This window comes from Sparus aurata, chromosome 11 (assembly GCF_900880675.1).
Source record: "Sparus aurata chromosome 11, fSpaAur1.1, whole genome shotgun sequence".
NCBI classification, from domain to species: domain Eukaryota; kingdom Metazoa; phylum Chordata; class Actinopteri; order Spariformes; family Sparidae; genus Sparus; species Sparus aurata.
This window is the reverse complement of record NC_044197.1, coordinates 205,446-223,310: the sequence shown is the minus strand read 5'-3', so window position 1 is coordinate 223,310 and position 17,865 is coordinate 205,446. Positions and strand designations below refer to the sequence as shown.

At 46.3% G+C, this 17,865-nt stretch overlaps 1 protein-coding gene across 1 annotated transcript in view; it reads right to left on the bottom strand.

The window, feature by feature from the left end:
• The window catches only part of grin3bb (glutamate receptor, ionotropic, N-methyl-D-aspartate 3Bb), a 75,904-nt gene that overhangs the window by 25,341 nt on the left and 32,698 nt on the right, over window positions 1-17,865 (bottom strand). The window contains 1 exon segment of the mRNA XM_030434466.1: window positions 15,212-15,861. Within this exon segment, the coding sequence (XP_030290326.1) occupies window positions 15,212-15,861 (650 nt within the window).

Below are 17,865 nucleotides of genomic sequence, written 5' to 3'. Positions count from 1 at the left end.
TAAGGGTAAAACTTCAATCTGGTTGGATATTGAGATAGCATTATCACAGTGCGAACTAAGTGACCTATTATTTTGTAATAATTTTAAAGAAATTAAAACCTTTTGTACAAATCCTGTAACAATCAGCACTCTAAAAGCATGGCGGCTTGTCCGCCATCTCGAGGGAAGATCAAATATAACATCCATCTTTACCCCAATAATAAATAATCCTGCTTTTCCCCCAGGTTCTTCAGACCCCGGTTTTCAACAATGGTCTGATAAGAATATTAAATGTCTCAGTGACCTCTTCTCAGATAATAAACGTATGTCATTTGAACAGCTTACTAACAGCTACAAATTGGCTAAACAAAATTTCTTTCGCTTTTTGCAAAGAAGGCATTATATCATTCATAGCACAACCCTTATTGATCACCCTGAAATATCTGCTGTTGAGAAAATTCTGTTTCAACAACAGTTGAAAGTGTCTCTGAGCTCATTTTACCATGTACTTAATGGTTTTTCTACTACTGATGCGCAGGGGGTCAGAGGTGTGTGGGAGAAGGAGCTGTCTGCGACCATAGATGAAGAAAAGTGGGATACCATTTGGTCTCTTGCAAAAAGGATTTCAATTTGCACTCGGACAAGAGCAATACAACTTAAGATTTTACACAGATTACATATATCCCCTCACCGCAGGCACCTCCTCAACCGCTCTCTTTCCCCTTTGTGTCTCAAGTGTAAAACTGATGTGGGAACTTTAACTCATTGTTTCTGGTCTTGTCATAAACTTCAAAGATATTGGGTTGAAATTATAAGTGAAATGGAGAGAATTTTTCACATTAATATAGAAATGGATCCCATGTCCCTGATTCTAGGTCTTCCAAGTGACCGTCTAAAAACAGCAGTCAACAAAAGATCGCAGGGTGTGGACGTTTGCAGCTAGGAAAAATATTCTCTTGCAGTGGGTCAGTGACAAGATTCCCTCTGTCTGTGGTTGGCGTAAAATAATTTTTGAACTGATCCCTCAAGAATATCTTACCAACGTCATACATTACAGCGTAGATAAGTTCTACAGAGTGTGGCGCCCATTTCTGGACTATATCGGACCAGACCTTTCCACCATTTTATTAAAAGGACTGTTGTGCACTTGAACGACATTCGGGTACTGTAAGACTGACCCACTACCTCTTGTATTATGCCATATGTTCATCTCTCATATAAGAGCTGTTGTGTATGTTTTGTGATTGTTTTGTTGTGTGTCTAGTTTTTGTAGACACTGTTTTGTTGAATGGAAACAAAAACTGCAATAAAAACAATGAAGGAAAAAAAACAACTAGCTGTCAACTGTGTAACCTGATATCAACTGCTAACTTGGATACTACCTGCCAACGTTACCAACATTTACAAGGAGAAACTGCACTAAAGACGATAACAGAAGAATTATCCTATGAAGAAAAGAAGAAGAACAAACAAACCAAAAAATACTGCGTTTAAAGGCTAAAAAAGCAAAGAAAGTAAACAGTTAGCCTAGCCTCCTGTGGAGTAAACAAGTGATCGCCATGGAAACCGGTCAGAAGGCAGCTAACAGGACAGAAAGCAGGGAGGTTGGATACCCTGCTAAATGTAAGAGTGCAGCAGCTAGGGAGAAACACAAGGACAAGACACTACGGTCCTAGGTCCTCTTCACTGACTACAACCAACACAAAGAAGGAAGGAAGAAGAACAACCTCATATTCTTCACTGACTCCATCTACATTTGGAAAGATAGTCTGTGCAACAATTATGCATATGTATCAAGTGAGGGCATCGGCTCGGGAGGCAGATTAAAGATCTGTAAAGATGAACACCTTGACAAGAATGACCCTCTGCTCACCATCACTTACTACACCAAAGGAAAGATCATGGTCCAGGGGAATAAAACCAACCTGGAGACCTTTGAAGAGGCATTCTCTTTGTTAAAAGCTGAGGTGAACACCAAGAGGATCAATGTCCCCTCTGACAGTGAAGATGATGAGAGCCCAACAGAGAACCCAACCACCTTATCCATCTCTGCCCCTCCCACACCTGCCAGCTCCACCAATATGGAAGTTAAATCATGTCATTAATCAAGAGCATAGATTTTCAGTTTGAGAGCTTGATTTCATTCCTTTTCAGTGACACAGCTCCTTCGCTTTTACACTTTCGTGTAAAAGCATAATTACGATGAAAGAGGCACTTTTAAGATTTACTGTAGTTTTGTTTTCGGGCAAGCTAATTTACAATGGAGTGCTACGGGCACTTTTACGCTAGCATCATAGCTATTTTTAAAACACTAAGAAGTCTCGACACAACATGAAACTTTGCTCGTAGCATCACCAGGGTCTCTACGCATGAACACGAGCATTGAGAACATTGTTTGTGTAGACAGAGTTTACTAAAAAGAAGGTTTTTGAACAACTCATGTTAGCAGTAGCTAACATGAGTTGGCGCTACGAGCAAAGTTTCATGTTGTGTCGAGCCTTCTTAGTGTTTTAAAAATAGCGATTTTGATGGTAGCGTAAAAGTGCCCCCGCACTCCATTGAAAATTAGATTGCCCAAAAACGAAACTACGGTAAATCTTAAAAGTGCCTCTTTTGTTGTAATTATGCCTTTACACAAAGGTTTGACTCATATTCAATCAGAAATCAAGCCTCGGTTGCTTTCTGGCAAGAGTTTCACTTTAAGGTGCCGTCCAGGATGACACCCAGGATCCTTACCTGGGGTGATGGTGGGACAGTGGAATTGTTGATGGACATGGAGAAGGGGTTGTGCTTTGGTGGATCTGGTGCCAACGAGGAGGACCTCGGTTTTGTAACTGTTCAGTTTGAGGAAGTTGAGTGAGAACCATAATTTAATCTCCAGTAGGCAGTTGGATAGAGCTGTGGGTGGTAGAGTGGAAGTAGGCTTGGTGGAGATATAAAGCTGTGTATCATCAGCATAGCAGTGGAATTGGATATGAAATTTCCTGAGAATGTGAGAAGGTAAATAGTGAACAGGAGGGGGCCAAGGACAGAGCCCTGGGGAACACAGCTGGAGACTGGAGAGGAGGAAGATCTCTGGTTCTTGAGTTGGACAAATTGTGTGCGACCAGTGAAATAGGATTTCAGCCAAGCCAGAGGGATGTCAGTGATTCCAATGGAGGCCAGCCTGTCCAGGAGGATGTCATGAGAGACGGTGTTGAAGGCTGCACTGAGGTCGAGGAGAACCAGGATGGAGAGTAAACCAGAGTAAGTTGCAATCAAGAGGTCATTTGGATCTGCACCAGGTTTCTTGATAGTTAGAGTAATAGCAGCAGTCTTCAGTGATGATGGAACGACTCCAGAAGTCAGTGAGGAATGAATGATGTCAGTTATGAGAGAGGACAAGGCAGGCAGCCAGCTTTTTACCAGGTAGGTGGGCAGGGGTCTAACTGGATTTGAAGATGAGTCTGGTTATTTCGGAGACAGTGGGCAGTTTGAAACTGGCAAGTGGAAAGCTGATGGAAAATGTGGGCAGAGAGTGCAGAGAGGGTGTAGAGTTATTTGAAGCAGTCAATGTCTGGTGGATGTTTTCAATTTTGGCATTGAAGAAGGTGATGAAGTTGTCACAGTGTGCAGCTGTGAGTAGGTGAGGTGGTAGGGCATCCGGTGGATTCGGGATATTGTTGATGGTTGAGAATAGGGCTCTAGTGTTCCCATCCACTGTCCTGATTAAGGTTGAGTAGAATATGTGGTTTTGGCTTAAGAAATAGCATCCTGGTATTGGACTATGTGATTATGATGCATTTCTTTATGCACTGTTAGGCCGGTTTTGACATAAAGGCGTTCCCAAGCGACTGCCTTTGATTTTGAGCTGGCGTAGCGCTGGTGTAAACCAAGGAGGAGAGTGGGCCAAGGAAACAGACCTTGTTTTCAGAGATGCAAGAGTATTTATCAGTCGATGAAGTCCGAGATTGTAGTGGGATGCCACTTCATCTGTGGTAGATAAATTGTCTCTGCTAGGAAAATCATAAATTCCATTAGAGAGGGCTGACAAGTCAATATCTTTGATGTTTCGAACAGTGGTAGAGTGAGGCATGCTAGTCTTGGATAATCTTAGCATGTCATTAAAGGATATTAGTTTGTGGTCTGAGATGGGCAAATCTGAGGCATCACAGTTTAGGGGGGTTACACCAGAGCAGCAGATTAGATCAAGAATGTGTCCTTTGGGGTGTGTCGGAAAGTCAATATGTTGCTGTAGTCCAAAGCTGTCAAGGCATGAGGTAAAGTCCTTTGTAAAAACATTGTTGATGCTATCCCAGTGTATATTAAAATCACCTAACAATATTAAGTTAGGGGACACAGAACATAGGGTTGTTAGGAAGGCAGAAAATTCCTGTAGGAAGCCATTATTCGGCTTGGGTGGTCTATAGATAGTGCCCTTGATTTTTAGAGCAATGGACTCAAATGAGGGGTATACAGGCACTATAATGGAGGACACTTTCCATATTTGATTGTATAATATTGCCAGGCCACCCCCCTTTGGGGTTGTGATGAGTAGAGAAATGCAGGAGGAATAGTTTGATTAAGGTGTGAAAAATCATTAGGCTGCTGCCATATCTCAGTCAGGCAAAAGAAATCAAACTTACAGTCATTCAGTAGATCAAAGAGTCATGTATGTAGAGTGTCAGTACCTGGGTTGGCTCCAAGGGGGAACATGTGAGATACACAGTGCTGTGTGCTGCAAGAGTAGGTGGAGAGGAAGAGGGCTCCAGGTGGGGGGCGTGGCAGGTAAGTAGTCAATCACGCTGCGCAGCGTTCTGGATAGCATGCTGGAAGTTAGCTGCGAATACTGTGCTACCAGGACTGTTCGGGTGAAGTCCGTCAGAATGGAAAGGGAAGGACGGTTCCAGAACAGGTTGAAGTTGTCGATGAAACCAATGTTGTGGATTCTGCAGGTAGACTGAAGCCAGGTGTTCAGACTGAGGATTCTGGAGAAACGCCCAGCTCCATGGCTGAGAGTTGGGAGAGGTCCGCTGAGCCAGACATCCTTTCCACAGCTGTTTAGGAAGCTGAAGAGGGCATTAAAGTCCTTTTTAGTCAGCTTGACTGACTAGATGGTGAGAGAGAGCACAGTCGGATGGGAAGCTTATCGAGGATAACCAGCACCGTGGCTCCAGGAAAGCAGTGTGTGGCTGCGCAGAAAAAGCGAAACTTCCTAGTGATCGAGTCTCCTATGATGAGTGTGATAGGAGCGAAGAGACAACGAGGAAACGATGGCTGTGGGCTTTCAGTACTCTGTGTCCGAGCAGAGGAGTACTGTGGCTGTGTAGTAGCTACGTCCCTCGGGAAAGTATCAATAGCCGGCTTGATGTGAGGAAGAACATTAAAGCACCACATTACAGCATCCCTCAGAATGTAGCGCCGCGAGGAGGAGGTTTTGTAATGGGATGGGAGCTGCTGGTTCTGGCTCGGGCAAGGAAGGTCATCTAAGTGCGGCCAAGGAGGAGCAGCAGGTGTTGTCGTAAGGCGAAGGGTAGCTGCGGGCGTCGTTGTCAGGTGAAGTGGAGCAACAGGTGAAGGGGAGCTGCGGGCGTCGTCGTCAGGTGAAGTGGAGCAGCGGGCATCGTCGTCAGGTGAAGGGGAGCAACAGGTGAAGGGGAGCTGCGGGCGTCGTCGTCAGGTGAAGGGGAGCTGCGGGAGTCGTCGTCAGGTGAAGTGGAGCAGCGGGCATCGTCGTCAGGTGAAGGGGAGCAACAGGTGAAGGGGAGCTGCGGGCGTCGTCGTCAGGTGAAGGGGAGCTGCGGGAGTCGTCGTCAGGTGAAGTGGAGCAGCGGGCATCGTCGTCAGGTGAAGGGGAGCAACAGGTGAAGGGGAGCTGCGGGCGTCGTCGTCAGGTGAAGTGGAGCAACAGGTGAAGTGGAGCAGCGGGCATCGTCGTCAGGTGAAGGGGAGCTGCGGGCGTCGTCGTCAGGTGAAGGGGAGCAACAGGTGAAGTGGAGCAGCGGGCATCGTCGTCAGGTGAAGTGGAGCAACAGGTGAAGGGGAGCTGCGGGCGTCGTCGTCAGGTGAAGGGGAGCAGCAGGTGTCGTCGTCAGGTGAAGGGGAGCTGCGGGCGTCGTCTTCAGGCGAAGGGGAGCTGCGGGCGTCGTCGTCAGGTGAAGTGGAGCAACAGGTGAAGGGGAGCTGCGGGCGTCGTCGTCAGGTGAAGGGGAGCTGCGGGCGTCGTCTTCAGGTGAAGGGGAGCTGCGGGCGTCGTCGTCAGGTGAAGGGGAGCAGCAGGTGTCGTCGTCAGGTGAAGGGGAGCTGCGGGCGTCGTCTTCAGGCGAAGGGGAGCTGCGGGCGTCGTCGTCAGGTGAAGTGGAGCAACAGGTGAAGGGGAGCTGCGGGCGTCGTCGTCAGGTGAAGGGGAGCAGCAGGTGTCGTCGTCAGGTGAAGGGGAGCTGCGGGCGTCGTCTTCAGGCGAAGGGGAGCTGCGGGCGTCGTCGTCAGGTGAAGGGGAGCTGCGGGAGTCGTCGTCAGGTGAAGTGGAGCAGCGGGCATCGTCGTCAGGTGAAGGGGAGCAACAGGTGAAGGGGAGCTGCGGGCGTCGTCGTCAGGTGAAGGGGAGCTGCGGGAGTCGTCGTCAGGTGAAGTGGAGCAGCGGGCATCGTCGTCAGGTGAAGGGGAGCAACAGGTGAAGGGGAGCTGCGGGCGTCGTCGTCAGGTGAAGTGGAGCAACAGGTGAAGGGGAGCTGGCGGCGTCGTCGTCAGTTGAAGGGGAGCTGCGGGAGTCGTCGTCAGGTGAAGTGGAGCAGCGGGCATCGTCGTCAGGTGAAGGGGAGCAACAGGTGAAGGGGAGCTGCGGGCGTCGTCGTCAGGTGAAGTGGAGCAACAGGTGAAGTGGAGCAGCGGGCATCGTCGTCAGGTGAAGGGGAGCTGCGGGCGTCGTCGTCAGGTGAAGGGGAGCAACAGGTGAAGTGGAGCAGCGGGCATCGTCGTCAGGTGAAGTGGAGCAACAGGTGAAGGGGAGCTGCGGGCGTCGTCGTCAGGTGAAGGGGAGCAGCAGGTGTCGTCGTCAGGTGAAGGGGAGCTGCGGGCGTCGTCTTCAGGCGAAGGGGAGCTGCGGGCGTCGTCGTCAGGTGAAGTGGAGCAACAGGTGAAGGGGAGCTGCGGGCGTCGTCGTCAGGTGAAGGGGAGCTGCGGGCGTCGTCTTCAGGTGAAGGGGAGCTGCGGGCGTCGTCGTCAGGTGAAGGGGAGCAGCAGGTGTCGTCGTCAGGTGAAGGGGAGCTGCGGGCGTCGTCTTCAGGCGAAGGGGAGCTGCGGGCGTCGTCGTCAGGTGAAGTGGAGCAACAGGTGAAGGGGAGCTGCGGGCGTCGTCGTCAGGTGAAGGGGAGCTGCGGGCGTCGTCTTCAGGCGAAGGGGAGCTGCGGGCGTCGTCTTCAGGTGAAGGGGAGCAGCAGGTGTCGTCGTCAGGTGAAGGGGAGCAGCGGGTGTCGTCTTCAGGTGAAGGGGAGCAGCGGGTGTCGTCTTCAGGTGAAGGGGAGCTGCGGGCGTCGTCGTCAGGCGAAGGGGAGCAGCAGGTGAAGGAAAGCTGTGGGCGTCGTCGTCTTGCGAAGGGGAGCAGCAGTTGTCATCAACAGGCAAGGAGGAGCGGCAGGGGGGTCATCTAGATGAGCCAGTAGCTTGGTCCCAAACAATCGTGTCCTGGAGGATTGCACTGAGAGAAGCGATCTCTTTAGATTGTACGGATGCTACATCCATGAAGTTGGATAGCAGTGACTCTTTCTTCTGGAGTTCATCAGAGAGCCGTCGGATATCATCCTTGAGGTAAGAGATCTTTGTTTGCTTGCTGTAAACAGTCCACGCTGGGCATGGTTATCAATGTTGTTGTGGTTAGCTTAGCCGTGACGCTAATAAGCAGTACCTCAGATCGTTTTTAAATGAGCGTAGAGAGGTTTTTCAGTAGTCGTGTATCAGGCTGTATGTCTGCTCTATTGTGTGAATGGCAATCTTAGCAAGATAAACGTATCAAGAACAAGCACTTGTCAATTGTACTGGCTGGAGACAGACTAGAACCAGGAGCTCAGGAAAGAATTCAGGCTCTGCAGTTCTCACTCGTACAGGAAGTCAACCAGAAATATTACTCCTAATGAGAGATTATCACTCTTTCTATTGTGAACTTTTTGATCCCTGCAGGTTTTATATTTGTAAAACTGTTTCTCGTACATACGCAATTCGCAAGAGTTTTTTTTTTTTCTATGATCTTGTGAGAGCTATACGATAGGATCTGGCCTCTCATACATGCCTTAAAGGCCTCCCATATAAAAGCATGAGATGAGAAATTAATATTCGTTTCCATAAATACATCAATATGAGCTCTCATAAATCTAATGAATTCAGGGTCCTTCAGCATATATGATTTAAACCTCCAGGTAAAGGGATTCGATTGTGTAGCATCAATCTCCCAGGTCATTTTTATAGGATTATGATCGGACAATGTAGCTGATAGATAAGAGCAATCAGTGACCCTGGCAGCCATATTGTGGGGTATTAAAAACATGTCAATTCTGGAATACGACTGGTGAACATTTTAGAAGGATGAAAAGTCTTTAGCTTTTGGGTTAAGCTGTCGCCAAATATCACACGGTCCCAAATCCCTCATCCCCTGAGCAGTGCTGAAGCAGCCTTAGAGCGATTAACAGATCTTGCCGTGGATCCAATACCAAATTGAAGTCACCGCCAACCAAACAGTGCCCCTCGGCAGAACACAAGGTCAATAAAAAAAAGCAGGGTCGTCGTGGTTGGGGCTATATATATTAACAAGTGTAACCCTATTGGAGTTCAATTCACCCTTAACTAAGATAAATCTTCCATTACTATTTTTTTTTATTAATATGTATTCGAAGTGAAATTCTTTATTAATAAGGATGGCAACCCCCCTAGCACAATGCTCTCAATGCTCATGTTCATGTGTAGAGACCCCGGTGATACTACGAGCAAAGTTTCATGTTGTGTCATGTTGGGGGGGGGGGGGCTTTTATCAGCTTTATTGACAGAACAGCTGAAGATATGATAGGAAACAGGATGAAAGAGAGGGGGAATGACACGCGGCAAAGGGCACCCAGGCCGGGACTTAAACCCGGGGCCGCCGCAGCGAGGACAAAGCCTCTGCACTACCTGCCTGCTCTACCCACAGAGCTAAACGGCGCCCAGTGTCGAGCCTCCTTAGTGTTTTTAAAATAGCGATTTTCATGCTAGTGTAAGAGTGCCCGTAGCACTCCATTGAAAATTAGCTTGCCTGAAAAGGAAACTACGGTAAATTTGACCTCTTTCGTCGTAATTCTGCTTTTACATGAAGGTTTGACTCGGATACATTCACAAAAAAAGCCTAGGTTGACAAGTATGTCAGAATTTTTCTCCTCTTAATTGGAGAATTGATTACCCTGATATTTAAAGAGATTAAGTTTAGTTGGCTAGTCATACCTTAGTAACAGATGCGACTTAAGGGAGCCTCAGTGCTTACATATAAAATGAAAGTTAGGGGAGTAACAATGCTTTTAAGTGAAATCCATACCAAACCCCTATATGGGACCCGCCCATTAGTACCCTTAACACTAAACATCCCCATTTGGTAGGAAACTCTCTACACGACCTCTCTAGCAAATGTTATTCAGGTGTTGCTACATTTTTATCCATACCCAGTTTGTGTTGCTCAGTACAATGCAAAAAATGTAATGAAATAAAACAAAGTGAAATAATGATTATAGTAGTTAAAACAGCTCCACTTTAAACATTTTAGGTGTAAAATGCCACATGCAGTAATATAAAGAAATAGGCTATGTACTGTATACATTTTACTTTTTAAAGTGTTGGTTAGTGTTACAGTTTTCTGATAATACTTAGAAACTTTGAAGGCTTTGAATACAGAAGTTACATTTGTAATGGTGTATTTTCATTATTATTTGTGCAGTAAGTTAATTATTGCATGAATTAATTAAGATTATTGAGTTAGGTAATCGTAAGATTGCATGGAACAGATGATATAATATGCTGTTATAATCAATTGGATTCATAAAACCTGTTTTTAAAAACAAAAATCCATTCCATCATTTGTTTATTCAGGTTGAGCTTAGACCGAGGGCAGAGGATGACACCCACGCCAGCTCCAGCTTAAATTACTTTAAGCGCCCCAAGTCAGACAGTCACAGCCAAGAGGTTTTTTTTTCTTACCACCCTCAGAAAACGACAAAATACCTGACAGCACAGCGAGTGTTTAAACACAAAGATGGCACGGACAGAAAGTGGCTAACGTACTGTGAAGAGAACCATACGATACTGTGCTCTTAACACAACATCTAGTCAACATCAGTGCTATTGCTGTAATCTGGATGGTAGAGTGTCATGAGTCATGATTAAAGTACTGTGACACCCGTGCCAGGCGTTCCGCGTACCGATTGTTGTGGGCCGGCCGGGTCAAAGTCCAGGGCTGTTTTGTAGTCCAAGTCCGTCCCTGAGTGAATCTATTCCTTTTATCTCGCGAGGCGAATTATTTTCTCCTTGTTCTTAAAGTTGAGGAGCTTTGCGATCATGGGTCTCGGCCTCGGCGCGTCTCCTCTGCTGGCGGGGCGTTTTCCCAGGCCGTGAGCTCTCTCGCAGGTAATGGGGGTTGGAAAGTTTTCGATGCCATGGATTTCCCGTATGACTTGCTCCAAAAATCCCGCAGCATCGCGGCCTTCAGTGTCCTCTGGAAGGCCGTGTACGCGGATGTTTTTGTCCACTTTATCTTTGAGGGACTAGAACTCCTTTGTTTCCCAATGTGAGTGGTGGCATCTTTAATGTTGTCCTCATTTTCTGATATGTGTCCCTCTATTTCTTCGACTTGGTCAGCTAGTGTTGACATCGCCATTTAAATTTTAGAGAGTGAGGACTGGATGGAAGTTATTTTAGCATCGATCTGTCTTGGTATCTTTTCATTGCTTTCCTGAATGACTGCCATCACTGCATCAAGAGTAGGGTTTCCACCTTTAGGAGAGCCGGTCGCCATTTTGGTTGTGTGCGCGGGTCTGACTGTTTGCTTAGACAGCGGTGTAATATCCTTAAGACCCCTTAAGTTAGACTGTGCCATGTGCCACTACAAAGAGGCAATTCTTCCCTAAGTTTTTAGTATCATGGTTTTGAAAAGTTTAATGGAAAATAAAAGCAACTGTTGAGGTACGCCTGTGGACCTCATACTTGCATGTCCTCCCTCGCTGGCTGCAAACCAGAAGTCCTCCCAACAAGCTGTTTAAATTAAATCCTACTTACAAATGAGCCCCAGACAATGGAGACAAATTCATCATGGCCTTGAACTCATGACATATCAATATATGGCCAAAACCAATATGTCTCTACCAGAGATGATGTAAACAAGGCCACTGATGATATCAATATGATATTTCATAAGGCAGCTATAAAAGCTGACCTCATAAAACAAAAAGGGAAGCCTGTTAAAAGGCAAAATGCTGAGAAATGGTTTGATCAAGAATGCAAGACCATCAGAAAAGACCTGAGAAAAATAGCAAATGAAAAACATCGCCAAACAAACAACCCAGCCTTACGCATTAGATACAATAACATTTTAAGGATACATAAATGTACAATTAGGAACAAAAAACTAGATTATACCCACATGAAACTTGAAGATATTGAGAATGCCATTAATCCAAGTCAATTCTGGGACATGTGGAACAAGTTCAACACGAAGCAACAGACATCACCCATTCAAAATGGTGACATCTGGAAAGCAGTTTGAAAATCTATACAAAGACATACCAATAAATAGAATAAATTCAGATCAACATATTATACAAGAAAAACTCCAAATATTAGAAAAAACTATTAAAAACAACCAAACCTCCTTGATTTCCCAATTACTTGGGAAAAACTGACCACACAGACAAAATCTCTCCAGCCGAGGAAAGCTTGCGGTCCAGACAGCATTAAAAATGAAATGCTCAAATGCAGCAGCCCAGAGATGCAGGGTGCAGTGTTGAAGTTGTTCAATACTCTACTACAGTCAGGATGTTTTCCTGACATCTGGTGCTCATTCATAAGAGTGGGGACACATCAGACCCTAATAACTACCGTGGCATCTGTGTCAGCAGCTGTCTGGGTAAACTATTCTGTAGTATTCTCAATAAAAGAATACTAGATTTCCTTGAGGAACACTCCATCTTGAGCAAAAGCCAAATTGGCTTCCTCCCACACCGCACCACCGACCATGTATATACCCTTCACACCTTAATTAACAAACATGTACACCAAACAGAAAATGGTAAAATATTCACTTGTTTCATTGATTTCAAGAAGGCTTTTAACTCTGTTCGGCATGAAGGGCTTTATTACAGGCTCCTCCACTGTGGTATAGGGGGGAAAATGTATGATTTGGTCAAATCAATGTATTCGGAAAATATGTGTGCTGTTAAAATTGTAGACAAAGAAACTGAATTCTTCACCCAGAGAAGAGGTGTACGCCAGGGCTGCAGTTTAAGTCTGACTCTGTTTAACGTGTATATAAATGAACTTGCTGTTGAGTTGGATCAGTGTGCTGCTGCTGGCCTCTCCCTCCTAGATAGAGAGGTGAAGTCTCTGTTTCATGCTGATGACCTTGTTCTACTGAACAACGACCACAGCAACAGCTGGACATAGTAGAAAAGTTCTGTCAGAACTGGGCCCTGGCAGTAAATATGAAGAAAACTAATATCATGATCTTTCAAAAACACCCCAGATGTCAGGAGAACAAACACCAGTTTACCATAAATAAGTGAAGTCTGGGGTCCATCAGAGCTATACCTGCTGGGACAAACATTCAACAGAATCTTTACATGCAGAATTCTGCAGATACGTCTTACACGTACACAGAAACACACTAACAAATGCATGTAGAGCAGAATTAGGCAGATACCCACTTATAATCAACATTCACAAGAGAACACTCGACTTTTTAAACCACCTGAAATCCAGCCCCCTCCAAACTCAGAGCTGAGCCCAGAACAGAGTCCACTGTGTCAGCTGGTACTGAGGCTAACTGCCCCTCTCAGACAGTCTGACCAGCCTCACAACAACACTGCTCTCCAAACACCAATCACAGTCAAGCTAGTTATAACACAATGTAAAGAAACCTATCTGGAACATTGGAAAGAAGAAACTAAAAGCCAAAGTAGATTAGAATGTTATCTGGCCCTAAACAGAGATTATGAACCAGCAGAATATCTCTCTACTGTCAGAGATAGAAAGCAGAGACCTGAGAGAGATCCTGACCCGGTCCAGGCTCAGACAGAACCTGACCCGGTCCAGGCTCAGTGACCACAAACTGACAATCCAAACAGGAAGACACAAACAATCATGGCAACCAAAAGAAAACAGAGCATGTGGTCACTGTTGGACAGGTGAGGCTGAGACAGAGATGCACTTTCTCCTACTATGTGAAACATTCAACAAAACATAAAAACATTTATTTTAACAAATCAGCTCTATAATCTCAGATTTCAAAGAGCTGAATGACCAATCAAAACTAAAAATACTCCTGGGAGAAGGAGACAGGGCACATCTGCTGCCCAATATATATCAGCATGCTGCAACCTGAGGGACAGTGAGTGACCCACACACACAGACAGAGAGCTTTAGGGCTCTATCTTGCACTCAGCGCAATTGACTTTGTACACTGGCGCTTGTGTAATTCCTATTTTGCATTCGACGCACATTGGAATTTTCCCTCCGCAGACGCACGTCCTTAAATTAGGGAATGAATTTGCGCTCCTGGGGCGGTTCAGCAAAAAGAGGAGGCGTGTTCCGGGGCAAACGTTCACTGGTGCTATTTTGTCGTTTCAGAAAACAATTCCGCCACAGACCAGGAAAACCCTAGTCTAAAGTCAGTGGCGCTTATTCAGATGCTATTTTAAGGGCGCATGCTTGACCATAATGTAGCGTGTGCTCAACGTGCATACACTTTGCTTCTCTCATCTACAAGGAAGCAGTTCCCATTTTTGCAAACCATACAAAAGAAAGTTGAAAAGATTTAAACAGAAGAACTAATTATTTTTTCCTCTGATATGCGACGTGCCCGCTGTAGCCGTGAGGGTCCGGGAGTGGCAATGCGCGATGTGCTCCTACTGAAGCGGGTGGACGGAGATGAGTGGGAGGAGGAGGAGGAAGGAGGAAGGTGCACAACAGGGGCAGGTAGTGCGTTTGGAGACTTGAAGCGATGCGCCTGAGAGGCCGCAGCAACATCGCCACCCGGTCAAGACGGGCATTAATACCTTGCCGCATCCCGGACAGTGCGGTCCGGTCTGACAATGCCACCATGGCGTGTAGTGGGTCTGGATCCTCTGCACCTTGGTGTTTGCGCTGCTCCCTCATCAGCTGGCCGCTGCGCGCTGCTCGGCCCGTGCGCACTGCTCCCGAGGCCCGGTGCGATGTCCTGGGGATGCCAGCCGTAGAAACAATTGTGGCAATTTCCTCCCACGCCCGTTTAACCAAAGCTAATTTGGATGGGTTTCTCCCATCCCATACAATTCCACTTCCCGGTCTTTTACAGCCCTGACGAGAACGTCGGTCTCCTCGGCGAATTTGCCAGGCGCATGCCAGGAGCTGGCATGCGCCTGGCAAATTCGCCATTGTAATAGCAATTCACCGTGGAACAAGCGCGCCTGCTTTTAAAGGGAATGTGAGATGACGCTCTGATTGGATTATTGCACGTTACGCCCAAACCACACCTATGACTAATGTAGCTACTTCAGACCAACCCATCTTAGATTTGCGTCGGGCGCAAGAGTCATTTATCCCGCCGGCATAATAGCAACAGCGCCTGAGATCCGCCCACAAAGATACTTGCGTTTTGCGTTTGATACTTGCATTTCAGATCGTTAAGATAGAGCCCTAAGTCTGTGTAATTAATCTCCTCATGAATAAAGTTTAACCCTCCAACGTTTATACTGAATAAATATTAATATATAGGCTCCTAGTGTGTTTGTGTGATTCATCATGAACATTAATTTTCTTCACTGATCACAACCAGAATATTAAAATCCATTTTAATCAACTGGAGACAAACAAACACTTATGAACATGCTCTGAACACACAAACATGTTTTTTAACGTTTGAAATTTCTGCTGTCTGAAACATATTTCATCTTTTCTACAAGAATCACAGACAGAGTGACAAACATGATGACAACATTGAAAAAATAACAATAATTATGTTGTTTTCTAGAATATAATAACAGGCTGCTCTTACCTGGACAGGTACTGTCCTGATGACGGCACCTCGTGTTTGTTGGGTTTGTCATAGCAGTTCACCATGTTCTGAATCAGGGCCAGGTCTGGTCTCACCACGGTTGCCGCGGCGACAGCCCTGGTGACGAGCTGCAGGGCGTCTCTGATGTAGAAGTCGAGCGGTTTCTTCTCCACCTCTCCGTAGGCCAGCAGGCCGAGCGGCAGCCCGATGGCATGCAACGCATCAGGGCTGAGTGGCTGGCCAAGCACCCAGTGCACCATGGGTAACGTGAGGCCCAGGTCCTGCGCGCTGCGAAGCACCGCTGCTGCACACAGCGGGTCGGCTCCAAACAGCAGCACCGACGCCGGCGAGGGCTCATTCTGTGTGGAGAAGTGTCGGGACAGGAAGTCGTGGATTTGAGTGTCATCATGTGCTGACTGAGTCAGGTTCAGGATGGCTCGCAGGTGCCAAGTGGCCCCGCCCTCACCATCCCAAAATTCACCACTCCCGCTCTGACCTCCGAGGAAGTGCAGGAGACCCCGAGACTCCTCCCAGCCACGGCACAGGACCGCAGTACCTTCCCTCCAACCGGAACGCTGCAGAACAGTCAGCAGCAGGTTGGACAGACCAGACTCTGGAACCCCCATCACCATCTGCAGGTGGAACCGATTCTACACAGAACCAGGACCGAGGACCAGGGGGAGGACCAGTGGGAGGACCACAGGGAGAACCACGGGGAGGACAATGGGGAAGACCAGCGGGAGGACCAGTGGAAGGACCAGGGAGAGGACCGGGGGGAGGACCGGGGGGAGGACCAGTGGAAGGACCAGGGAGAGGACCAGCAGGATGACCAGGGAGAGGACCGGGGGGAAGACCAGTAGGAGGACAAAGAGAATATATCAGAGTGGAGACAGGTGGAACATCAATCAGAAATCCTTGTGTCCTCTAACCAGAGGAGACAGTCACATTAATTATTAAAACAGAATCACAGAACTCATGAATTAAAGGTACCAACAACATTTAACTTTTTACATCATTTATTGATTTAATCATCATTTTTTAAGACTGTTGGGCTGAGACGTTTTCAGGTTCTTTCAGGTTTTGTGTAAATGTTTCAAACGTGAGTGTGCAGCATAAGAACAGACGGTTCTGGAGGGTTGTGACGAATCACACTGAATTCAAACATCAAACGTCTGAATAAACAGGAAGTGATTCAGAGAGTTTGTTCTGTCCTCAGACTGACTCTGCACGGTTAAAGTGAGAGAAGCTTCAGGCTGAACGTCGTCATCAGTTTATCATCAAAGAAACACAATAAATCAACAGGGAGACACACTGACGTTCGGGCTGAAGACTGAAGACTGAAGACAAACAGCTAAAACCATCTGAAGCCTGCAGTTAAAAACCAGGCTTCAGCTTCTTTCTTTCTATCTGTTCAGATTAAAAAATAAAAGCAGGAGGAATGTCCGAGGGCAGGGTGTTAATGAGGTCATCATTTAATAATGATAACCATTTTAATTAGCTGAACTCACAGAGGAGCTGGAGTTTATCTGAAACAAAGTTTTTACTTCTGGTACTTTTTGTTACAAGTTCCAACTTTGTGTTTCTGAGTTTGGTGTCTGTTTTGATGTTGTTGTCCAGTGCTGTGGGTTACAAAGTAACGCGTTAGAGTACTCTAATTACTTTTTTTCGTGTAACGTGTAACGTAACGCGTTAATTTCGTGCGTCAAGAAATCATTAACTTTGTTATTTTTTTTTTTAAAGTAATCCGTTATTTTAAGAATTTCTCCCGATAAGGAAAGGAAAATCCCGACTGCAGCCTGCTTTCTGTCAGACAGTACTGTGCCACCTGCGGATCTGTCAGCGGAGGCGCAGCACTGTGATGCGTCTGTGCCCTGCTGCTGACCTACGTTACCTGTGTGTGTGTGTGTGTGTGTGTGTGTGTGTGAGTGTTTTTGAAGCTTTTGCATCGTGGAAGTACGCACATTATTTTCAATTCGCCAGCGAAAAGGACAAGAACAACATAACGGTAAAATGCACACTCTGCGTTGGTGAAAAGCTTCTGTCGACCGCAAAAAATTCCACTTCAAATTTAAAAAAACATCTTGTATCCAAGCACCACTCTATCACCCTGGTAGCAAAGCCTGCTGAGGAGGAGGACGACGACGGTGGTGCACCAGCTTCTTTCCTGTTATTGTTATCCTGCAGAGTTAATTTGGTTGTTTGATGGTAACGTTGTAACCTAATTAACTGCTTTCCAAAGCAACTATACCCAACACTGTTGATGTCTTCTCCCTCTCCACTCTCACAAATAACTACCACAATCAAACAGAAACAGAAATATGAATGCTGAGCTGAGATCATGACAGCTTGTAAATGATATGTTGCACTGTGCATCTCTAATCTAATAATCAATATCAATTAATCAGTGCAGATCTCATCCCAACACATTCCCAGACTTCATCTCAGCTTGTCGTTGAGATTCTATCAGTCCCTGCCTGCCGTCGCTCCACAACTGTTTGATATCATAATAGTTATAAAGAAGTCTTTAAACAGACTGAATAAATGTATATTTGATGTCAGTGCTTCACTTTCATCACAGTTTCATCATCGTCTCTTTGTGAAGTTGGTTTCTGTGACTGAAGGATTAAACTGTGAGATTCAGCAGCACGATGAAG